The sequence below is a fragment of the Eupeodes corollae genome, chromosome 2 (assembly GCF_945859685.1).
Source record: "Eupeodes corollae chromosome 2, idEupCoro1.1, whole genome shotgun sequence".
Lineage (NCBI taxonomy): Eukaryota > Metazoa > Arthropoda > Insecta > Diptera > Syrphidae > Eupeodes > Eupeodes corollae.
Genome location: NC_079148.1, coordinates 49,531 through 70,083, shown reverse-complemented (window position 1 = coordinate 70,083; position 20,553 = coordinate 49,531). Strand labels below are relative to the sequence as shown.

General features: G+C 29.2%; 1 protein-coding gene across 1 annotated transcript in view; it reads left to right on the top strand.

The window, feature by feature from the left end:
- The window catches only part of LOC129946643 (uncharacterized), a 59,169-nt gene extending 42,282 nt beyond the window's left edge, over positions 1-16,887 (top strand). The window contains exons 3-6 of the mRNA XM_056056894.1: positions 1,940-2,031; positions 2,147-2,257; positions 7,786-8,055; positions 15,678-16,887. Coding sequence (XP_055912869.1) covers positions 1,940-2,031; positions 2,147-2,257; positions 7,786-8,055; positions 15,678-16,097 — 893 coding nt within the window. The 3' untranslated portion in view covers positions 16,098-16,887. The remainder of the gene's footprint in view (positions 1-1,939; positions 2,032-2,146; positions 2,258-7,785; positions 8,056-15,677) is intronic.
- Positions 16,888-20,553: the final 3,666 nt, after the last annotated feature.

The window sequence follows — 20,553 nt, the reverse complement described above, 5'->3', positions numbered from 1 at the left end:
ATGTATATATACTTGTGTGTACATATACATATGTACGAGTATATTCATACATTGACCAACACAGAGAAAATGAATTAATTTATTTTAATTTTTGATACCACTTTGTGCATTGTCTTTATTCGTCGCTATAACAGAAGTAATTTGCACACCAGTGCTTACCATTTTCCTTACAATGTAACTTAATTGAGATTTTGATTGTGACTTGCACAATGTGTACTATCGATTTGCAATAAAACTGCCATTGAAGAATGAATTTAAAAAAAACACATCTGTGCCAGGTGGGATAATGATATCATATTCGTGCGTGTACATCGCAAGCGCGATGGTAAGTTAATTAATGATTTACCGAATTTGTTCAGGAACAGAACGGCAACAGCAGCTTTCCTTTTGTTCAGGATTTGCAATTTTAAATTGAAACCAATGTACCACATAAAAGCTTGCATACGGCGGCTGTTTGTATCTGTATAGGTCGTAAAATTTTGCATGCACGCTGCATTTTGCAACGAACAATTTTCGTGTTGCAACCAAAGGACAAAACTTACTCTGTCATAAATTAAAATTTTTACTGTAATTAAATTTTACACAATATAATAATTCAATTCGACTGTCAATTCGAAGAGTACCCACATCAGTCCAACGTCCAATGGCTTTGAAATAAAAGGGCATTGTGCTGAATTAATTATTTTTTATGAAAAAATAATAGAATATTAAAAAAAGGACAAAATACTGTAGATACTCGTTAACACATACATACTCGTATGTGCATATGTAGGCGCTTAATGAAGTATTTATTCTATTCAATAGAAATTTTATTTTCAATTATGGTATACTTTTATTATTAATAACATAATCAGTAAATGTATTGTTTGTCGTTGTATAGTTTGGTTAATTTTAAGATTAGTTATTTATTTGATTATGTACATATGTATTTAAAGTTATTAGCTTTACTTTAAAGACTTCACTGCAACTCCTATAAGCTTTACTGAACTCATCAACTGTATTTTTTTCCTAGAACTAACCACACGAAGGCAATTTGTATGTAAACAGCACTTTTGTGACATTCATGAACTGTAAATGTAGAAGTGTCTTCTTGTGATACTAAATTAAAACTTAGTTTGTAATTTAAGTTTTAGGAATAAAGTTAAAAGTACGTTAAAAACGATAAACTTGTTCAAAACTACTAGAATTCTACCTAAGTCAAGTATCTTTCTACATGGGCTTTAATATATTGCTTTATCGATTAAAATTTTAAATCTAGATATTTAAATTTGTATACAATTATTTTGCGTTATGTCTATAAAGCTATTCCCTAACCAAGCCATCTAAAAAGAAGAATTCGGAATAGGAAACTATCTTATGTTAATTAAATACGATAGTTTTAGTACACTTCAGAAGAAACAAGAAATCTAAAAAAAATCAAAAATATCTCATAACTTGTTAGAAAAAAAGTAAAACAAATTATGAATTTTTGCATCACTAAAATAGTTTATTTTGTTCTTTTTTAACCGCTTAGTTTGTTTTAAGTGCATAAATATCACATTTTAAGATAAAATAAAATAAGCATTTAGGTATTTAAAAGGATTTTTAGTAAAAGCCCCTCGTTACACTTTATTAAAAAGAATGATTCTTATGAACCATTTTAAATTATAAAATTAATTAAAGTATATATTTACCAATGGATCATCCTCTTTAGGAAGCATCTCATAACATATATCTATTACACAGAAATTATCCTTATATAACAAAACCATACTGCCTATAGCTATCTTATTGATCTATTAAAAAAATCTTACATTTCCCAACATTAAAATCTTATTAAATATTTATTACTTTTATATGCAGATGGAAACCATTCAAGTGCTGACTTTTTCTCAGTCTATAAAACTATCCCTAATATACCTACTCTTATTATGAACACTTTTTATTCTCTTCTTAATAGCACTTTGTTTAAAGGACTTGAAAATTTTTGTGCCGGAAGCTGTCATAATGGGAAATGCTGCAACTTTATCGTGTCAATATGACTTAGAACAGGTAAATCTGCTAATATTTATTTTTTTCTTTTACTTATTGTTGTAGAAAATAAAATTTATATGAAATATTTTTTGAATATCAATACTGATGTTTAATTTTTTTTATAACTTTTTAGGCTGCCTTGTATTCAGTGCGATGGTATTTTGAAACTGAAGAGTTTTACAGATATGTTCCAAAAGAGTTGCCGCCCACTTTAGTGTTCCCAGTTTCGGGAATAAATGTTGATGTAAGTTCCTTTTTAATAACTTTTAATGGTGAACATGCATAACAATAAAGTTTGATATATAACCTACTGTCCTCATTTGAATTGTATTCAATGGCATGGATTGAGATAGATAAATATACTATAATATTAATTTGATACGATATCTTAATTTTTCAAAACTTGAATACTGCAAAGTTAAGTCACAAAAGCCATGTCTTCTCTACATTTTTGAATACCGAGAAGTATTAGAAGGGTTAAATTCGAAGATTTATATGGTATTCTTATTAGGTCTCGAAGATACGAAAAATTTGAAAAAACTGGAGTGACAATTATCTTACACTTCATCAAGGTAAATACCACATTACACCTGGGCAATGTCAAAATTTAAGTTCAACCATAAGAGCCCATAATAGACATATAGTCAAATTTGTATTTTGCCCTAATTTGAAAACATACTAATATTATCTTAGAAGCTAGTTATAACCATATAAAAATAAAATATAATGATTATTTTAACAAGTTGAGACTGCGCGGAACCCTTGTTTTAAAATAATAAGCTAGCGGAAAAAATCTTATGGGCAGATCTTCTCGATACCTTAAAGATATCCTGCCTTTGGTACGCATCCGTCTTTTCTATAAAATTAGAACCATTTGTTCATATATATTTCGAACCTTGTCGTTGACAACCTATCCATCCCTTAAAAACCAATTACCCAGTGCAAATCCCTTGATATAATAACTTTGCATCAGTTTTAGTTTGGTGATTTAAACCAACATTTTTCATACAAAAAATATGTTGCATATACAATGAGATGAGAATTTATATTTATAATATATACTATGTATATGAATATACCAATGTTCGTATGTACGTTCATTGGCATGTCTACATACCTACATATATAAGGTCTTATATTTCTTTCCTACGTAGGTACAGTAACAAAATTTTTACGAAAAAAAAACAACATATAATATGTAGTATGTACATACATAAATATAGAGGTAAGCTATAGAGTACACTGTACAGTACACATGCCATTTGTGTGTACATATGTACATATATGAATGAACACGTTCGTTAGTACCATGTTCACTGTTCGGAGGTATTATATTATGAATGTGCCATAACCAAACGTGACATAAGAGGTAGGCGGGCATTCGTTTTAGTTAAAGCGTGAATGTTCGTTTCCAAAATATAATTTATCTGGAAATGAAGTCCTACTAATATTCGTTTTTACGGACCATGAAATTGAATTTTTGTGCTGTTCTTTTGCATTTTATTATTTTTATCGTTGCACACAGAGTGAAACTTAATTATTTTTTCCGTACCCCAGTGTGGTCCAGCGGTTTTATATTTTGATGTACAAGTTTTGACTAACAAGCCGAAATAACAATACACAAATTGTTTGATTCAAAGTAGCACCTCATATATTGTTAATTGAATTTCTCTTAATTACATTTTCGGTTACTGATTTTTTTTGTATATTATTTCAATATGTAGGTATAGCTATGTCGATATCTTCATTAATTTTGCAGAAAAATATGTATTATCCAAAAGTCTGTTTTTAAAGATGATTGCTAGATCGAATGGAATTCATCACATAACTACTATAAGTATATGACTGGCTTATTTTATGCTTTAATCCATTTAGTTTAATTTGAAGCAACATCAAGGGGCCTTATCGTCATGCAATATAATGTTTATAGTAAAATTATTCTCAAGTCCTTGCAATATTTTGAAAGTATGAATTCACATTTAAGCATATAGGAGAGTGGAGAGATAATTCTCTAGAGTGTCTAATGAGATGCTGGATTGGATGGATTTCTTCAAAATAATGAAATAGCTCACCTACATTTTTATATACTTAACATACCCCAGTACCCGTGTGTGTTTTTTTGATGTGCTGATGCCTCAAGTTTTGTCAACTCTCCATTGGGATTGTTGTTTCGACGAAGGTTTAAAATGAATTTTTCGATTTTAATCTAGATATCAGAATTAACCTTGACACTCAATAGAAATAGTTGCTATCCCTATCTGTGAAGTTGATAAAAGAGGTATATTTTTTTTAATGATAAAATGAGCACGAATATACCCTTCACCAAGTTTTCTAGAACTGATGGGTAAGGCTAGCAACGTTTTTTCCCTTCAAGATTTACAAACAGACTAAGTATCTTAAGCGGTACACTTATATCTGTTAAGAGTTTGATATAGATGTTTTATCATAATGAAACAAAAAATAAAGATGCGTACATCTAACTACATAAATATGTAGGGGTTTCATCGACATCTGCAATTTGAAAAATACGCAACGAAGGTGTGGGGACATTTTTTAAATTTTTAGCCTATACACCCAGTATACAGTTGTATTAAAAGTTTTCCTTCTATTTTGCGCCTCCATATTTTAAAAACAAAACACCATAATGGAGCTTAATAAAATACTAATAATTATATAGCCCTTAGCCCATAAGATTAAGATTGAAAGTTATTTGCATTGAATTGTTGTTCAGTAAAGCCTTCATGGATTTGTTTCCTTTATAAAATTAGAAAATATTTATATCTTAAGATGCACGTATGTATATTGTTTATATGTACCTAACCATACAAAAATCATAAATAACAATAATGACTTGCATTTTCATTTAATTAAGAAAACATGGAACGAGAAAAAAAATATAAATTGAAAATAAAAACGTATCTATTTTTGGTTGGGGTTATAAAACAAAAAGGAAAATGCTCTCAAAACAGAAAAAGTAATATGTATAAAAACAAATTTTAAATTGCTGTAAAGGCATAACTTTTTATAACGAAAACATTTTTGTGGATTCTGACGAGCACTGAACAGTTGAAAATCACTTTGCTTCATAAAAATTCTGTAGCCGCCACCACATTCAAATATTTTAATGAAAACATTCCATTTTTGCCAATTTAATTTCACTCTTTCCGTTCTCCGTCCACTTTTGACGATGCTACAAACATAATACTATACATAAACGTTAATGTTTCCGTATACATACATAGGTATATAGATACATACATATATTTTATATACGAGTTTAACATAACCTTGTTATTCGTCTTTAGATAGAATACGATTAAGTTACCATAAAATGAAGACTGAGAACAAACCAAAAAATGGTGCAACAATGAACCCTTTTTGATGCTCTATAACCCAAGCAATTTAGAAATATTGTTGGCATTAGAAGGGATTGCTGGATTTCTAGAAAGGAAAGTGAATCCTCACTCATATAATCGTATGTATGTAGGTATATGTATAATCCATCAAAGAAGGGGAGAACATCAGCCATAGCCGGAACAACGACAACTTGAAATCCTTGTCGGTTTACCTCGTGCCGCAAATTGTAGTTATAATAACGCCCGCAATACCAAAACAGGACTTATGCTGTGCTGAGAAAGTTAAGAGGAAACATCATTTTAAAGAAGGACGAAAGTGACGTCGTCATCGTCATCATCGTCGTCATCGTCATTGTCGTCGTCGTATGTGAAAAGCCACATAATTTTAAAATAAACTTTTTCCGAAAAAATGTTGACAACACGGATGGTGGATTTTGAACACAGTCTAGTGTTCAGACAACCAAGTTGCACTTCCATTATTAGAATCTCATCGGTGGAGATAGGAGATAGCGTGTCTGTGCTTGGAAGGTTTTCATTTTAATTTCCGTAGCAAAAGTGGGAATTACATGGAGATGCCTTGCCTGTATATCCGGTATCCAGTCCATAACTTTAATTACAAAATAGTACCTATACACAACGAGCAAAAATTGTGTGCGCATGCAAACGAACGAGCAGCATCGCAGCATCGAGATGGAATACGAAGTACCTACACCTACCCACCTATATTCACCTAACCCTCTCCATCCTTACCGCCCCCCTACCCATAGCTTCGAACGTTCATTCAAATTTCTTTTTATTTTTATATTTTTTTTAATAACACTACCTACAAAAAGGACAACACATTCATGTGAGGTTAGTAGTTGCAATTCCCTCCCTCAATCTCAGTGATGTGCTGATAAAAATATTTTTCTTTATTTCGTTGTCCCGTCCCGGCTCGTCCCGGTTAAAAAATATTTTTTATTATTTCCCTTACATTAAAATAAAATGCTGAATATAATGTATGTATGTCGGTTTCTATATATGTATGTATGTACATATGAAACGATGTATGTATATGTAAACGCATACATTTTTAGATTACAGTTATACGTAGTAGTTTCGGCTATAGGTGGACCATCTCCCCACATAACACATAAAACGAATGCAGCTAGAATTAACCAAAAGCCCTTGAATATTTCAGAATAATTACCAAGAGTTGATATACCTACTCTATCCTTGCTAGTAAAATTCTACATATCAGGAAACCACTCATTTACTCAATCCGTGGCATGTTTGCATTTATGTCCTTACAAAGATCCGGAATGACAAAACAATGCTTTTGAGGGTAAAACTAAGTGTGTCGAGTAAAAAGTGGTAACGGGAAAGTGGTTCTCCTGCAAACTTCATATTTGTCCTTGTGGATTACTCTCGAGCAACGTGACCACAAATGCACGGGATAATTTACTTTTCCAACATGACATACACACATTTTTGCATGTTTTATAAACTCAGGATGTTGACTCTTATTTCCTGTGAATTCTCCACTATCCACTTGGAATGTGAATGATGTGATGTGGCATCTACTTCTACATACCCATATGAAGTTTTTAGCTGCAATTATTTTTTTCGCTTTTCCTCTACCATACTCCTAAAATTCAATGAAACGTAGGTACTTTGTCATGTATTTTGTTAGTTAGTAAAAATTTTGGAAGGTACTTTACAGTAGTTTTGTGTAACTTTTTTCGTTTCGATCGCGTTTTAATATTTGTTTTGATTTGATTATTTATAGAAGTTCTATTTTATTTATTTTATTAAAACTTGATCTAGAATCGAATTTGTTATGTCATCTGACAATTATATGTTTAAAATTTTATAAGGCTTGATGTGTAAGGGAGGACACCAAATGTAGTAACAAACACTTTCTTAGACCCATTCTTATGCTTCAAAGGTTCTCTGTTTGATAATTTTAGCATGGTTTAACTATGCTATGCATGTTTAATTTCCTTCAGAGATCAGATACCATCTAAAAAACACACGAAAAAGAATACACTGACATGTCAGCAAGAGAAGTTTTGATGGTTCGACTTCGAATGTCAAAATGTGTTGAGATTTATATTCAGCAAGGACATTCATTATTAATATTTTGAAAAGAGAAAAACACTTTCAAAAATAAAGAAAACAAAAATAACTGACTTCAGTTTCCCAGGAAGTTTTAAATACTTCATTTATAAAAATTACCTTTATAATAACAACAAAGTACATACAAAATATGGAAATGATGGTATGGGTGGTATACATTCATTAAAATGTAAAGTAATTTTTAATGATAAGGTCTTCAAATTCTCGAGCATACAAGTTTATTTTTTTAAAGATTCGATTTAAATGAACGTTTGTCGTGGGAATGTCTTTTTAAATTTTTTGTTTGTTGTATTTTCAGCTTTCGAATTCCGACTCAGCTTCAGTAACTTTGAGGAGTGTTACTCGAGAACTCTCTGGTCAATATCAATGCGAAGTTTCTGAAGATGCACCTCTTTTTCATACGGACATCAGATCTGCAAATATGCATGTTGTTGAACTACCAAAAGAAGACCCTGTAATGCATGTAGATAAAAGTGTGATTACTGCAAATGACAATTTCAAGGCAATATGTACTGTCGGACCCTCTCACCCAACCGCAAATATAACGTGGTATATCAATGGGCGCAAGGTAAGTTGACAGAAGACAATGCTTGTTTTCATTTTTAAAGCGACTTTCTTTACTTTTTCTTATTGATCTATGATCATTTATATATCAATTCATACTTTAAAACTTCACATTTCTATCATGGGTGGGACATAGCACGCATAACTTTGATTTGCAGAAAACCATCCTGTTTGAATGTGTTTATTTATTTAAAAATAATTAGTTCAACAAACTCAATATTTTATATTTCAACAACATTTTTTATAGAAGATTTATTTTATATTTTAAATTTAAAAAATGTTCACAATATTAGAGGGAAATATAAGAAAATAAAGCCTTTGATCTTAATGCATGTGCTGTTTCAAAAACTCCACATTCACAACACAGTATTTCTATCTCTTCTCGACTTATAAGTGCAGGGTAGAAAAAACATCTATTTTGAAAAAGAACTAGTTCATATTTAAATCAAATTCAGTCCAAAAAGAAAAAAGAATGTTTGGACAGCATCTAACCCACAACATTGTTTTAAATTCACTCTCAAAACAATGACAACTTAAGGAAGAAATGCTATGGTTTGTGAAGTTTGTACTTGCAGTGTTGTGCATAATTGTTTTTACTTTCTTATGCATATGAATAAGTATATAGAGAGACCATTTGACTTGACGTTGATTTCATGGCGTGAAACGCGGTTGAAACATCGAAAGCAGACAGAAAAATCTCTTTTTCCTAACACAATTCAACATGTCGCATTCAGTTTGCATGTAGAATTTTATGAGTATTTTTCAGCTGAAACTCTCGGTTCTAAATTTAAATATAATTTTGCTAAATCGAATTATGATTCAATCAATAGTCTTCTCAATGAAAATGATTGGCATGCATTATTTGTTGGTGCAAATTTTGAGAAGTGCTACGATTCTTTTTTAAAAATTGTGCATGATGCAATTGCATTGTACACACCTAAAATTAAAATGAAAAGCTTTTCAAAACCAGTTTGGTTTAATAAAAGATTAATAAATCTTAATAATAAAAAAAATAAGGTTTATAAGCATTTTCGCAAATCAAACAATGACCGTGATCTTTACGAACAATATCGATTATTGCAAAAGAATTTTGATACTTTAAATAAATTTCTTTACAATCAATATCTTTTATCTGTTGAAAGTGATTTAAAATCTAATAGTAAAAGTTTTTGGAAATTTATAAATACGAAAAAACAATCAAATGGCATTCCTAATCTAATGCGTCACGATGGCATATCATCTTCGGATCTTAAAGTAGTTTGTAACTTTTTTGGTAAACATTTTCAATCCGTTTATTTAGATAGTAATCCAAATCCAAATATAAATCTCGATAATCAATTTAATTTATTTTCAATTGAGGAAATCGAAAAAGCTTTATCTACGGTCAAAGTAGACACAAGACTTGATATAGATGGAATTGCACCTATTATTTTATAGAAATGTTCAATAGTATTTGCTGTTCCTTTACAAATAATTTTTAATCGATCTCTTGAAAGTGGTGAATTTTTAAGTACGTGGAAGCGTTCTATCATTACACCAATTTATAAATCAGGGAATAGGCAGGATGTTTCAAACTACCGCCCTATTTGCAAGATCTCTACCGTTCCAAAAAATTTTTAAAAATTGGTTTATGAAAAATTAACTACAATGGTAAAATATGTTATCTCTCCCTGTCAACATGGGTTTTTCGCTGGTAGATCTACCAGCACCAACCTAACAATTTTTTCAAACACCATTTTAAACGGGCTCGAAAAAGGTTTCCAATTCGATGTTGTTTACATAGATTTTTCCAAAGCTTTTGATAGGATGAACCATGATATATTACTTATGAAGTTGAATAAAATTGGTTTTCATTCTAATTTGCTGAACTGGATACGGACATATTTAAAGAGTCGCATTCAGTTTGTTCGTATTAATAATTTTCTTTCATCGCCTATCAATGTTACCTCGGGTGTTCCACAAGGAAGCCATCTCGGTCCGCTTTTTTTCTTGTTATTTATCAATAACATACCCAATGTTTTCTTAAATACTAGATGTCTAATGTACGCAGACGATTTGAAAATCTTTCGGTGCATAAAATCTGAACAAGATTGCATATTGCTGCAAGAAGATCTTCAAAATTTATCAAATTGGTGTTGGATTAACTCCTTACACCTTAATATTGCTAAATGTCAAAGTATAACGTTTTGCCGAAAACGTACATCAATTAATTTTTCCTATAGTATAAATAATATATTTTTATCTATAGTAACCTTTAAAAAAGATCTAGGGATAATTTTTGATCAAAAACTTGATTTCTTTAAACATATAGAATCTTATGTTAGGATTTATCTTGCGCAATTCAAAGGAATTCTGTGATCCTCACACATTGAAATGTTTTTTTTTTTGCGTTTGTTAGATCTACTCTTGAGTATTGCAATACTATTAGGAGCCCTTTGTACGAAGTTCACTCTTTTAGAATTGAGAAAATTCAAAAACGCTTTACAAGGGTATTAGTAAAAAGGCTGCATTGGAACATTGATATGCCTTCCTATGAAACAAGGTGTAAATTATTTGGAATCTTGCCTCTTAATATTCGTAGAAAGTTCTCTGGAGTTATGTTTATTCGTGATGTTTAAACTAATCATATTGATTGTTCGGAAATTTTGAGCTTAATTAACTTCAATGTTCCTGCGAGGATGCTTAGAAACCAAAATTTATTTAACATTCCATTCCACAGAACAAATAATGCTGCTAATGAACCATTGACCAGGTGCTTAAAAGAATCCAATTCTGTTTGCAATATGATCGACTTTTGTCTTGGTAGATTTTCATTTAAAAACAATTTACTCGTTATTTTGAGAAACCTTAATGGTGGAAATGTTAAATATATATTTATTTATTTATTGTTTTTTATTCATTATTGATTTTGTAGGTATATTATTATTATTTTATTATTGAGTAATCACTAAAGCATTGTAACTTTGTTTGATAAAATAAACACTAAACAAATTGTACTTATTTTACGCATACTCAAATATTAAATAATTTCCTAAGAAAGTTTTGTGGAGCTGATATTCTTAAGAACGATTTGAGGAATGCATCTAAAGGGCCAATTATAGCGATCATTGTTTTTCATTATTGAAAACGATTTCTTCGTTAAAAATTAATAATGAACCGTTAAATAAAGTTGTATTTTAAATAAAAAAACATCTATACATTAAGCTTTATTTTGGATACCAAACATGACAAAACTTAAATTTCTTTACCACTTTTAAATTTGGAAACAAAATGTTTAATTATGAAAACCAGTGATAGCTATATTTGACATCTAACGCAAAATAACAGCAAGTCATTTGATTAGACTCACAAATGAGAAACGTGATTTTTATTAACTTCCTATAGAAAATTATTATAATCGATCCGATTTATCAAATTGAAAATGTTGACATTTCTCGACGTTTCAAAGTCGAGATGTACATTGTGTGTGCATGTTTACGTACGTTCGAATTTTAGTTTCTCATGGACCAATAACACTAGCGATTTTAATTTAATTTTATACATTGTGACTAGTATAATTTTTGCCACCTGGAATATTTACGAACAAAAAATGATTTTAGTAATGTAATGCCACGAACAATAACGTTTTTAACATCTGGTCAAATTTTTCATAAGTTTTTTTTACAAAAAATAAAAACTTGAAAAAAATATTACTTTACATTGTTAAAAATTAATTTTCGACTCGAATATTTTGGCAAAAATTAAAGATATTGGATTCAAACTAATTTTTAGAAATATCCAACAGGCAGTTTTTTTCATAAAAATTAAAATCTACAAAAATTATTACATATACTTGGTAAAAATGTCGATATCTGAGAAAAAATGAATATATTAACTTCATTCGTTGCCAAATTTTGTTTTAAACTACATAAAATGGTCTTAGAAAAATAAAATCAGTATTTTTTTATACAAGAAATGAAATGTTTTTATCGACTAAGAATCTCGTTAGCTGAAACTCTCGGTTCTAAATTTAAATATAATTTTGCTAAATCGAATTATGATTCAATCAATAGTCTTCTCAATGAAAATGATTGGCATGCATTATTTGTTGGTGCAAATTTTGAGAAGTGCTACGATTCTTTTTTAAAAATTGTGCATGATGCAATTGCATTGTACACACCTAAAATTAAAATGAAAAGCTTTTCAAAACCAGTTTGGTTTAATAAAAGATTAATAAATCTTAATAATAAAAAAAATAAGGTTTATAAGCATTTTCGCAAATCAAACAATGACCGTGATCTTTACGAACAATATCGATTATTGCAAAAGAATTTTGATACTTTAAATAAATTTCTTTACAATCAATATCTTTTATCTGTTGAAAGTGATTTAAAATCTAATAGTAAAAGTTTTTGGAAATTTATAAATACGAAAAAACAATCAAATGGCATTCCTAATCTAATGCGTCACGATGGCATATCATCTTCGGATCTTAAAGTAGTTTGTAACTTTTTTGGTAAACATTTTCAATCCGTTTATTTAGATAGTAATCCAAATCCAAATATAAATCTCGATAATCAATTTAATTTATTTTCAATTGAGGAAATCGAAAAAGCTTTATCTACGGTCAAAGTAGACACAAGACTTGATATAGATGGAATTGCACCTATTATTTTATAGAAATGTTCAATAGTATTTGCTGTTCCTTTACAAATAATTTTTAATCGATCTCTTGAAAGTGGTGAATTTTTAAGTACGTGGAAGCGTTCTATCATTACACCAATTTATAAATCAGGGAATAGGCAGGATGTTTCAAACTACCGCCCTATTTGCAAGATCTCTACCGTTCCAAAAAATTTTTAAAAATTGGTTTATGAAAAATTAACTACAATGGTAAAATATGTTATCTCTCCCTGTCAACATGGGTTTTTCGCTGGTAGATCTACCAGCACCAACCTAACAATTTTTTCAAACACCATTTTAAACGGGCTCGAAAAAGGTTTCCAATTCGATGTTGTTTACATAGATTTTTCCAAAGCTTTTGATAGGATGAACCATGATATATTACTTATGAAGTTGAATAAAATTGGTTTTCATTCTAATTTGCTGAACTGGATACGGACATATTTAAAGAGTCGCATTCAGTTTGTTCGTATTAATAATTTTCTTTCATCGCCTATCAATGTTACCTCGGGTGTTCCACAAGGAAGCCATCTCGGTCCGCTTTTTTTCTTGTTATTTATCAATAACATACCCAATGTTTTCTTAAATACTAGATGTCTAATGTACGCAGACGATTTGAAAATCTTTCGGTGCATAAAATCTGAACAAGATTGCATATTGCTGCAAGAAGATCTTCAAAATTTATCAAATTGGTGTTGGATTAACTCCTTACACCTTAATATTGCTAAATGTCAAAGTATAACGTTTTGCCGAAAACGTACATCAATTAATTTTTCCTATAGTATAAATAATATATTTTTATCTATAGTAACCTTTAAAAAAGATCTAGGGATAATTTTTGATCAAAAACTTGATTTCTTTAAACATATAGAATCTTATGTTAGGATTTATCTTGCGCAATTCAAAGGAATTCTGTGATCCTCACACATTGAAATGTTTTTTTTTTTGCGTTTGTTAGATCTACTCTTGAGTATTGCAATACTATTAGGAGCCCTTTGTACGAAGTTCACTCTTTTAGAATTGAGAAAATTCAAAAACGCTTTACAAGGGTATTAGTAAAAAGGCTGCATTGGAACATTGATATGCCTTCCTATGAAACAAGGTGTAAATTATTTGGAATCTTGCCTCTTAATATTCGTAGAAAGTTCTCTGGAGTTATGTTTATTCGTGATGTTTAAACTAATCATATTGATTGTTCGGAAATTTTGAGCTTAATTAACTTCAATGTTCCTGCGAGGATGCTTAGAAACCAAAATTTATTTAACATTCCATTCCACAGAACAAATAATGCTGCTAATGAACCATTGACCAGGTGCTTAAAAGAATCCAATTCTGTTTGCAATATGATCGACTTTTGTCTTGGTAGATTTTCATTTAAAAACAATTTACTCGTTATTTTGAGAAACCTTAATGGTGGAAATGTTAAATATATATTTATTTATTTATTGTTTTTTATTCATTATTGATTTTGTAGGTATATTATTATTATTTTATTATTGAGTAATCACTAAAGCATTGTAACTTTGTTTGATAAAATAAACACTAAACAAATTGTACTTATTTTACGCATACTCAAATATTAAATAATTTCCTAAGAAAGTTTTGTGGAGCTGATATTCTTAAGAACGATTTGAGGAATGCATCTAAAGGGCCAATTATAGCGATCATTGTTTTTCATTATTGAAAACGATTTCTTCGTTAAAAATTAATAATGAACCGTTAAATAAAGTTGTATTTTAAATAAAAAAACATCTATACATTAAGCTTTATTTTGGATACCAAACATGACAAAACTTAAATTTCTTTACCACTTTTAAATTTGGAAACAAAATGTTTAATTATGAAAACCAGTGATAGCTATATTTGACATCTAACGCAAAATAACAGCAAGTCATTTGATTAGACTCACAAATGAGAAACGTGATTTTTATTAACTTCCTATAGAAAATTATTATAATCGATCCGATTTATCAAATTGAAAATGTTGACATTTCTCGACGTTTCAAAGTCGAGATGTACATTGTGTGTGCATGTTTACGTACGTTCGAATTTTAGTTTCTCATGGACCAATAACACTAGCGATTTTAATTTAATTTTATACATTGTGACTAGTATAATTTTTGCCACCTGGAATATTTACGAACAAAAAATGATTTTAGTAATGTAATGCCACGAACAATAACGTTTTTAACATCTGGTCAAATTTTTCATAAGTTTTTTTTACAAAAAATAAAAACTTGAAAAAAATATTACTTTACATTGTTAAAAATTAATTTTCGACTCGAATATTTTGGCAAAAATTAAAGATATTGGATTCAAACTAATTTTTAGAAATATCCAACAGGCAGTTTTTTTCATAAAAATTAAAATCTACAAAAATTATTACATATACTTGGTAAAAATGTCGATATCTGAGAAAAAATGAATATATTAACTTCATTCGTTGCCAAATTTTGTTTTAAACTACATAAAATGGTCTTAGAAAAATAAAATCAGTATTTTTTTATACAAGAAATGAAATGTTTTTATCGACTAAGAATCTCGTTAGCAAAAACAGATTTTGAAATCAAACTAATTTTATCATATGCAAATGGGGTGCTAGTTTTTAGTTCATTTTTTAGAAAAGTTCAATTGACACATTTTTTCACAAAACACGAAAACTTACAAAAAACTGACAGGAAATAGTTTATGATTCAAGTATTATGAGAACAAAGGAATATATTGACTTCAAACTGTGAAGCTGTTAGGAAAAACCAAATATGATAGCTATAAAAAAGTACTTTTAGGAAATGTGGTGTACTGGTCTTTTTTATGTTGCAATACAAAGCGTTATTAAATAACTTATTTAAAAAACTATTAATGTAATGGAAATTAATAACTGAACAACTACTTAAATACATATAAAAGAACGTAAGTTGGTCGTTAATTGAACTCTCAATGTACATATTTCTTTTTTATTTACAGGTTTATAAAACACCCTTTCAACGAATAAGCCAAGAATCTTATGAAGGTTCAGCAACGTACTCTTCTCTAGAAATTTATCCGCATAGCCAGATTCTCCAGGGTTTATTTCAAGTTGTTCCAAAGTATCAAACGAGCATTTTACTTCTGTGTGAAGTCTCCATATTGCATGTTTTTCACAAGAATGTCCAACAACGAATTTTGCTTAGTATGTCGTCTCACACAACCAGATCTCCAAGTTACTTGGGATTGGAAGGCACAAAACAAAATGGCGACCCCGATAACTCGGCATACACTGGTAATTCTGCTCGGATTAGCCGCAACCCGATCTCGTACTCATATTTAATAATATGTCTTGGAATAATTAAACTGCTCAATTACGTACAGAAAATAACTTCGCGAAACACGTCCTTTTATCTGTGACAATTTATTTTATAATTTTATTGAGATAAATAAAACTATAAAACATACATAGATAAGTTAAAGTAAATATACAAACATTTGTTACAAACAAACACAAATATTTTTTTATGTTCAGATTTAATATTAAAATCAAAATGATAAAAGCAAGTAAAATAAAACTGCAATAAGCACTAGGTACGCAAATTCAGTTGCTTTCGGGAAAAGTTGGCAGTATAATATGTATTAAAAAAACGTAAAGATTGTATTTTACTATTTTATGAGTAAAATTTGGTCATAAGGAAACGTAAATAATATTAGTCCCAAGTGTGTATTATGCTTTATAGCGACATGTTTCAATCGGGCAATGTCTGTTGTCTAGGATATAAGTTGTTTGCATGCAGCTTTTTTATTTTCCACCTTTTCATTTTTAAATTTGACAATAAATTAATTGTACTTAAAGCTCTTTTATTATTAACTATGTATTTAGCTTAAGCTTATTAAGAAGAATGTTGGCAGTTGTTTGTTTATCCAATATGATTATGGAACACAAATTTTGTGTTAGGTTTCTTTAATAAATAATAAATTACGTATAACTTAAATATAAAACAATTAAGATTGTACCTTTGTTATTTTGAAGTATGATTTGAGATTGAATAGTTTTATTATTAGCTAACCGATTTAGAACCACTTTTGTATTTTTTTTTTATTTTTAAACTAGAAGAGTAATTTGAATCTCCGAAGTTTTTCATTATAATCTTTGATAGCAATTTAAAAAATGTACGCATAGCATCATATTGTGTTTTCAAAACAGATATTTGATTCAATTGGTCTTTCAAGTACTCTTCAACCATGCCAATTTATAATTAACAGTTTAATATAAATTAACTAAAAAGTTAAAACAAAAAAAGAATATTGTAGTTTTTACTTTAAGAACATACAAGCATACAGGTAATGTTATCTTTTTACAAAGTGATCTTAGTTATTTGTACCTACCTATACAAATTTGTGGCATTTATAACAAAATCATGTATTTTAAAATTATTTAATTGTATTACAATTATTTTGTGCCAAATATAATCGAATGAAAACATTTTTTATGCTAAACATTAGAAATAACTTGTAGAAAATAAGAACTACAAAAGGAACTCGAAGTATAATATGTATGTGTAATTAATTTGCGTAAACAAAAGTAGAAGGGTGCAAATTTTAATTGTTAGTTGTGATTATTTAAGTAGAAGTAAAAGTAAAACTGATATAAGATAAACGTATATTATAAACAAATAAATTTATCGCATGCCATTTCCATAATAACGTATTGTAAAAGTTACTTAGTAAATAAAAACAACATTGGTAAATAAAAGATAATGCATTTTTAACTAACAAAAACAATTGTTTTTAATTTCTACAAAACAAATAATGCTACCCAGATATTAAACAAACCTAATTATAAAGGTTATAGTCAACATTCCCCCCTTTCCTCAGGATCGTAAATTCTAAAAGCCAGCTTAATTTTGTGCCCCCTTTTCCCGACTCCTACGCTGAACAACTTTAAAAAAATTGTTTTTAAGGAAATGCTCAAACCAAAGGAATTGTATATATAAATTAACAATTCGTTTAAGACTTAACTTTTTATTATAATAAAAATAAGAATACAAATATGGTGGCTGGAATAAAGGAAATATTTTAAGGAAAATGTAACACAATACTTTTTATTAAAATAAGTTAGAGCGGTTGAGTTTTAGTGAGTGTGAATAGTGGGTTAGTAAATTTATGTAAGAAAAATAACATAAAAACGTGTTATCTTCTATTCATCTTTAATTTGAGTATTTATACTATTCTCACTTCTCTAAAAGTGGACAAAAAAAAAACAACTGTTTCCACTCTAAACTGATCAATATTTTGTAGATAATGTTCGCCCACATGAACAACATTAATAATATCAAGATTAAATAACAACTTTGATCTCAACCTCCACATTCACTCAATTAAATCAAATAAAAAATCTTTATGTTCAGTCTTTTAGGTTGTCAAAAATAAGGTATATTTTAGGAACGGCACCGCCAGCCGATACCAGCTTGATTTTAGGACGATAAAAGAAAAATGCTTTGCCAAAAATCCTTTAAGGTATTGGCTAACACTTATAACATATTTGTATGTACTTGAATCCAAAGAGGCATTCCCAAACAAATGTATTAACATCAGAAGCCTAGAAAGACTTTTGCATTTGACATACCTATTATTCTTTCCTCATGATACATACTCAGCTCATATTATGTTGAATACCTATTTCGTAATACTGTGCATATGTGGATATCATATATAAATTATAATCTCGAGTGACACTTAAGTAAATTACCACTTATCCTTAACTATGTCCATTAAGGACCATCTTGGATCTGGTCTGCGTCTGTCATAGAGCATATGCTACATCGCCAACTCAAACTCATTATGCACAAACAGTGATGATTTCGACAGACATTCAAGCATTTCCCAAATGCGACATGAATTTGTATATCACTAACAGAAAAACGTTGCAATAAAAATCTCATTAATCTATTAACGAACACAAAAGTGTTGTTCTATTTTTCATCAAAAAATAACATTTTGTATAAAATCATTACTGTCAAAGAAAAAATGTTCTTTAATAAAAGTTTTAAATACAAAGAAAACTAACAAAGGTATTTTTAGTTTTCAAAAGCTTTATTTTTAAAATTTTTTTGTTTGCATTAAAATAATTCCTTACATTTCATATATGCATTTCAACAATAAGAATAAGGTATTCCCTGACACTAGGAAATGATGATTGGAATAATTTAAAATAACTATTTGGTTTATCAAACGAAACTTAAAGCCAGAAATATAAATTCAATGCACACAGGATTTCTGTTAAATCCTCTTTAATCCTCGCTTCAATAATGACAGTATTTTCAAAATATGCTAAAGATAAGACAAAAGGAAAGATTTACCATTATTTTAATCCGTTAATTTACAAATTTTACAACCGCTTAAAAAACAATTGAAGGTCCAAATATCCCTTAGTATTACTACAATTCCTGTATTCGAAATTTGTATTGACAATATGTTTAAAAGGAGGTTCAAATGTTCAACGACTTTTTTTTTAATATTTGTTATAAATATTTCAATTATATAAATAAATAATTGATTCCAAAGTGATCAGAAAGTGATGTGGAATATTTTGTTTCTTTACATTAAAAATCCTTCTTTTAACTGGTTTCTATGTAAATTGTAGTCCCCTTTATGTTACATTTTATATGGATCTGGAACTAAACTAGATATGTATTGTTTAAAGAAGGTTTTTGATGTCCTTACAAAAAAAAACAGATTTATTTAAGCAATTAGTAAGTTGTGGTTTCACAGCCATTTATAAATGCCAGTGAAAGTAAAATAACTCAGAAATACTAAGGAGCATACGACATATTAAATTATATTGGTTTACATTATTTAAAATATATTAAGACAAAGTTCTTAAAAATAAGCTTGTAACAATTAATTTGCACAAGACTGCAGTGAATAAAAAATAGGGCTAAGTAGTATTAGGTTCCGACTAATGCCTTCTTTTTAAAAAGAGAAATCGAATGCTTTTATGTAAAGGAAGATTTTTAAAACCATTTGAATCGGACATATACGGTTATCGATTTGCTGTGTAAAAAGAGATATGCCGTACTTTTATGTACCTAAACTCTGAATATATATAAAAAGTAGACAAACATTTCTAAACACAATTATTGCCAAACGAAACGTAACAAATAAACACTATATTGATCATTGAAATTAAATTAAAGGAAGAAAAGGACATTTTTGGAACCACTTGTCAATTATAAGTCTAAGTTTTTAGTATTTATCTGGATTATGGCTACAAAAAATGAATTAAATTTAAATAAAGGGGTTCCAAGCCGCTGGCTAATGCAAAAACAACGATTTCTTATGACATATTACGTAAGCATCCAGTTCAAAAAATGTAATACAAAAACAAAACTGATACAACCATTACACTACAAATGTACTGTAAATATCGCCTGAGATGCCTTAAATAAGTAGAAGTAGGCAATCACATAAAAATGCCTGTTTTCAAATTTCACCATGGTCGTTCCAGCAAAGATTTCGTACAAAAATTCGCTTGTTGTAATTTTATAGCTGATAAGGTTCATGAATTTATGGAGTGTCGCTGCAAAATTACCACAGAGAAAATGGGAGAGTTGGCGGAAGCTACATAATATGTAAGAAAACTCCACGAAAAGAGTTCCTTACACGAAAATTTGTATGATACACATATTTATACTACTATATATGTGTGTATCTTTTATGTGTTATGTCCTTGGTCTATTGAGTAGTCTGTTATGATAATAATCACGGCGCAGTCAACAACAATTTTGGGAAAGTACGTAAAGAGTTGTTTTTATCGATTCTCCTTGTTTTCTTTTATCTTTTTGAAATATGAGATATTGCGGTGGAAGGA